At 42.4% G+C, this 6,000-nt stretch overlaps 1 protein-coding gene across 7 annotated transcripts in view; it reads right to left on the minus strand.

The window, feature by feature from the left end:
* The window catches only part of GPATCH8 (G-patch domain containing 8), a 103,839-nt gene extending 99,060 nt beyond the window's left edge, over window positions 1-4,779 (minus strand). Inside the window, exon 1 of one of the 7 annotated variants that reach the window (XM_020798043.3) lies at window positions 4,599-4,779. In XM_020798043.3, coding sequence (XP_020653702.3) covers window positions 4,599-4,643 — 45 coding nt within the window. In that variant the 5' untranslated portion in view covers window positions 4,644-4,779. The remainder of the gene's footprint in view (window positions 1-4,598) is intronic. The other 6 variants (XM_078377790.1, XM_078377794.1, XM_078377793.1 and 3 more) reach the window with 6 other exon arrangements.
* Window positions 4,780-6,000: the final 1,221 nt, after the last annotated feature.

Below are 6,000 nucleotides of genomic sequence, written 5' to 3' on the forward strand. Positions count from 1 at the left end.
TGTAGTACAAGATTTGTCATCGTTTAGTCATTTCCGACTTTCTGTGACCCCATGAACCAGAGCACGCCAGGCCCTCCTATCTTCCACCCATGGACCAGAGCACGTCAGACCCTCCTTATGACCCTTCAAATTCAACACATTGTAAATATACCCAATCTGTCAACAAATGGACCCTAATTTTTTAAAGAACTGATCTACTTTGCATTGAGGATGCTTCTTTTTCCAACTATGTGCAGAGAGTCACTTAGGGATTGATAAGAAGATAAAGGCTATCAGGAGCTTTGTATATAAGGACAAAGGATTCACACTAGATGAAAGCAGGGTAGGATACCTATCTATACAAAGATCACTCAGACTGCTTGAGGAACGGACCCAAGGTGCTGCGATTTGTGGATAATCACTCTTTGCTCTTCATCTCCAACACTGCTAGGTATTTGCTTGTTCCTCCTTAATGAAGAATGACTCTCAAAAGAGTTTATTTTCCTCCTACATTAAAAAAAACTACTCTAGGTTTCCCATAGCTTAGTTCATCAATTTCCTTCAGTTTCTCACCTTAAACAAAGTTAATATACTGTCTAATTGCATTTTAACACTACAATCATGCAGGTACTGAGCTGCGATACAGAAGCAGCATGGGAAGGAAGTGATTACTGTATTAAAATCATTAAGGTACTATCAACAGAAGAAAACTGATTACTACAAAGCACAGACAGTTCTTTGGCCTTGATAGAAGCATGAGTTGCTGCAAGCGTTTCATGCCCACACTTAAGTGTCATGAGTATATTCCACTGATATTTTGCCAACTTCAATGTCTACTAGAGTAGACCCTTTCTGGGTGAAATTCAATGTGCTGATTTTAACCTTTAACCTTCAATATCACTGAAAGACTATAAGTGAATAGGAAATCCATCCTAGACATTTGATGGGGCATATCTTGATAGCATTTCAGAGCCAGACAAAAATCTTATTTTCATGTTCTTTCCTGTTTTATTAACCTGCCTTATTTTACACATTTTTAATTTGCTTTTATTTATGCAGCTAGCTACCCTGAGTACATACTTGCAGGGTTACATTTATATGCCTGATAAATTTCTAATCTTAGTAGCTGCAGATAGTAATGACTTACAAAATATTTTACATAGAAGGTTTGGTTCCGGTACTTCTTCCACCACGAATTAAAAACATAACTCAGGGCCCTATACTATTTCTGTCTTAGGTCACTGCAAAAAAGAGTAAACAATGGTCACTAATAAATAGACTGTGTTTAATGATTTTCATGAGAATTGGCTTATGGTAAGCCACCTAACACTGTAATAGCAACTCCACCCCAATCTTTGCTACGATACAATGGGATCTCCTGTTGGAAAATGCAACACATTTGTTATTACATCATAAAGCTGGATAAACAAAGAGAATCACATATATTCTCTCAAGAGAAACACAAGGAGCATTTTAAGGGAATGTATAGGACCAGTTAGGAAGCAAGTACAAGTTGAAGTAATCTGACATCAACAAAATCCAACCAGAATTACTGAGACACTGCAGCTTCATCATCAAAATGAGTCACTCAAGACAATGACCTTGTTCATTCAGCAACTTCAGAAAATCAAGGATTACCATCATTCTATAGATGTGATAAAAAGGCCTAGTGTGTGAATACACTGTACAACAGATACTTAAATAACACTCATTCCTTATGTACTTTTATTGCTATACTACATGGAGAAAAACTCGACCAACAACTGAACATGGAAGTTTTCAAGTCTGATTTCTGACCAACCATGAATTATATGGCGGTTGCCAAATCTCTAACCATCTACACTAAGCAGAAATGGGGGATATGCAGTGCTCCAGATACTGAACTGCAACTAAAAGCCCTAATCATTACAGCCACTGACAGGAGTTGCAATATAACAGTATTTGGAAGAATATTTATTCCCAACCCTTGAATAAATTATCTCAGAGATATTTTTCCCATGTAAGTGCAACAAAGGTTCCTTTAAACCCTTATTTCTCTGACTGCTTCTAGAAAAAAAGCAGCCTTACAACTTGATGTTTTCCAAAATTAACTGTTCTATTAATTTTCATATGTAAAATTTGTCTTTCTCCTACAACCATGTGTTGCATTTCCACTGCAGAATACATATACGTACAAAGAAGTGGAGATAATGCCCAAAAAAACCCCCTCAAAATCTACTAAAGTATCAATGTGGCTTCTTCTCAATTAAAACCAGCTAAGAAAGTCCTACTGCTGCAGAAAAAGCTTTGAAATCATTTCTCCTGCACAGGCATGTTTAACATCCAAGCCCTCAGACACCTTTTTTGCAATTATCTATGCTAAACATGCACTGCCCCAGTTACTGTGAAGATCCCTAAATCCCCTCTTAATCAGGTTGTTGGAATGCCTGCTATTTTCACACAGCTCTAAAAAAAGGAGCTGTAGCCTGACAATTAAAAAACAACAACATACATACCAGTCTTTTCTATCAAGTCAGTAGTCATCTCTTGACCCAAATTTCTGCTAGCAGGATATGCAGCAGTAATGCAGTACTTCTTCTGAGACTAGGTTTGTTTTTATCCACAGAACAGGGAAAAAAAACCAGCCAAATTGTTTATTCATTTTGCGTTTTGGAACACAGCCACTACAAAATGCCGTGTGAAATGTCTAAACTTTGCAAGACACTTATTTTCTCATGAAACAGGAATATGAAAGGAAGTAGACTAATTTTGCATATGGGCATTTATTTCCAAAGGAATTAATTATTAATTATATTCTCTGTAAACAAAGGTTAATCAAGAGGCAATTTACAAGGTCCTCTCTCAAGACTCAAACAAAGCACCTACTTTATATTATGCAGAATATCAATTATATTCTAATTTTCTTATCAAATCAGGCCATCATCAAGAAACATCTATGGCTGTAAATATTTGAAACATATAATAAAAAAATCAACCTTCAACACTACCACTGCTGCATGCCACAGACAGTATCCTACATAAACCTGATAACTGTCAGGCATAGTTAGCACCATGTCTCTTTTTGCAAAGATCTGCTTGGGTCTGGCAAAGACAGCAACAAAACTCACAAGCAAGATTTACAGACAGTTGCAGACATGAACACCTGGCCCACCTCAAACTGTACATACATCACTCATATGATTATTCTTCACATCCAGAAAAGGATTTTTAAAAAGAGTGGGCATAAAAGGGACGCAGACACAACTCCATTTAAACACCCCAGCTGGTGGGGGGAACATTCACAAGATATGCAAGATGTTATCAAACTCCCACAGCTGGCATTGTCTGTTCTGCATCACTGCAGAAAGGGCAGAAGAGATAACCATGTTCCTTAGAACCCAAGATTGCTATTCTTTAAGCTTACAACATTTCCCCCAATTGTCCGTCAGTGCTAGGAGAGCAGCCTCATCTTATCTATCTGCCTTCCCCAAGCACATAATTTCATTCTATATGACAGGAAGAGGAGAAAGGACAGGCCTATGTTTTTCTGAAGGTACCCTCCATTCAAAGACTGAAGTATTCAACTAAAAGTTAGTTTGCCCTTATGACTCTCCTCAGCCTAACACAGTGATTTCTACTACAAATAGACTTCGTTTCCTGCCAGTCTCATCCTCTGAAGACAAAAAGCAAAACTCCTAGACCATATAAGCAAAACACTCCCTCCACAAACAAAACGCACCAAAAGATCCTCATTTTTATGTAAGATGTGTTGGGGAGGACTGGTGCACTCTGTATGTGTTAGAAGGACTTACACAATAACTAGCCACTTTGAGGCACCTCTCTGGAAAAGCTTATTATGCAAGGATTCTCTCTTTATCCTCAGAGGGTGGGGGCAGGGCAAGGGGAAACAGTGCAAACGAACCCTCTCATTAGAGAAAGCATTGTGTTGGGCTGGGGTGAAAAGGAGGTAATTTCAAACTGAGCTCCGATATTCAAATATGTAGGTGAAGGAAAGGGGCGAGGATTAAAATACAGCTACCGCTCCTCCTCATCCTAATACATTTTTCTGCCACCGGACAACAAGGGATGGGGAGGCCAAGAGCGAGTTCATTTTTCTTGACCCGCATGTTCCTCCTTAAGACAACGAGGGAGACGAGCGTACATCCCACATAAATGTGGATGTAAAACAGGTTGGGACCCTCAAAAACCAAACAAGTTGGGCTAAAATGTAAAGTGGAAGGGAAGGCATCCATCCCCAAGCAAGCCCTCAAGGCTGAGCCGAGAGAACTGCCCTCCCTTCCAGCCTTGTTGGGGAAGGAGGTTGTTCCTCAGGAGCAGCCAGAGAAAATGAGGACTCACCCCACTCCCCTTCCCCGAAAACCTCGCCGGGAACGAGTGTGGACTGGGCAGCCCTTCTTCAAAAGGCCTCCTCAACAAACCCGAGGAAGAATAAAAGAGGGAGGAAGGGCAGTTGAATGAGGGACGCCGCCACTGCCATCTCTCTCCTCACCACCCCCACCCCCACAAACCTACGAGGACGTAAGAAGATGAAGGAGGCACAACTGGGCACCGTCGAAGCCAGCCTGCCCGCCCTCCCCCCCCCCACACCCGCCCGGCCCCCTGCGGCCAGCCTCGGATACCTGGAAGTCCCTGTCCTCGTTGAAGCGGGAGAACCTGTCCGCCATTTTGCTTCAGTTCGCCTCTACCTTAGTCAGGAGACTGCGACGAAGACGGGCCCCGTACGTACATGACGTGCGCGCACCCCAGGGCCGGGGACCCGCGCAGGCACTCGACTTCCGGGGTTCTTTCGCCGCCTTGTTGTGCTCTCTTTCGCCCGCGGGAGTGACAGCTGCTCTTCTCCCCCCCCCCCCGAAGGAAACAAAAGGGCAATACAGTACTAGCCTTTGGGCGTGATCCGGGTAGGAGCGCCAGCCCGGCTACCCCCCCGACTGAAAAAAAATTGCTGCGAAGATAGGACGGTCTGCTCTTTCGAACTCGGGTCTTTGCTTTGTCCCCAGACGGAAGATTGTGGTCTTTGTTTTAGGTTTTAAAAAAACGCTGAAAAGAGCAACGCGGTTGCGTGCGAATCCGTTGACGCGTCCGATTTCTTGATAGCAACTGAAGTGCTCTAATCGGGTTGAGAGGATGATCTCCATTTAAGTAGACTGTCCTTTGCTGTAGCCTGGGAGCCGTTTTGTATGGGAGATACTTGGCTGGACATCTAAAACCTCCTCAAGGCTCATTTTCTAACTTCTTACAATATTAGCAATGAGCTACATGACGTCATTCTTACCTACAGCCCTCCAGTTTGAAATGCAGGTTGAGATCAGCAGAACCAGAAAATACAAGTTTTCAGAGTACTGTACCCGTGTCAGTGTGTGGTGGAGGAAACGACAGGGTCCTGTGCCACTTTAGACCTGCAGAGCTGGGAAGGGATCCCATAGATCATCAAGTCCAGCCCCTGTCAAGGAGGCACAGTGGGGGAATCGAACTCCCAACCTTAAAGACTGTAAGGCGCTTACTTAATGCAAGAGCATTATATAGCCCAGTTCATCTGATGAATGATCGATTGATTGGTCGAGGAGACTAAGCTTAAAACATTGACGAATTTATTTTTCAAGAAAAATGGGTCAAGAAAAAAAGTTCCCTGTGTGTGTGTGTTTGTGTGTGTACCTACCTTTTGCTTCGGGGCTACAGGCTGTGATCTAAATTAAAAAAATGAGTTCAGCACTGTTTTCAGTAGCTCACATTTCCTCCCAGGGCGACAAAGTATTCAGGCGTTCAACGTAATCCCTAACAAACCAGGCATTCATTGTGATCATGGAAGTTCCGATTTTAGGGGGCATGGGATTTTCAAGGTTAAACATGTCCCTATCTTTACGGTTTTCCCCCCACCACTACCACCGACTTCAGAAATTTGGCCATCGACTTCTGGACATGAACGCGCATTCTATTGATTTATTATTTTATTTAGTAAACAAGTGTATGCCCCGTTGCTAGATGGTTTGATCTCACCGCCTCTCGTCTTCATTACAGAGAATC

Source organism: Pogona vitticeps, chromosome 6, assembly GCF_051106095.1.
Source record: "Pogona vitticeps strain Pit_001003342236 chromosome 6, PviZW2.1, whole genome shotgun sequence".
Taxonomy (NCBI): domain Eukaryota; kingdom Metazoa; phylum Chordata; class Lepidosauria; order Squamata; family Agamidae; genus Pogona; species Pogona vitticeps.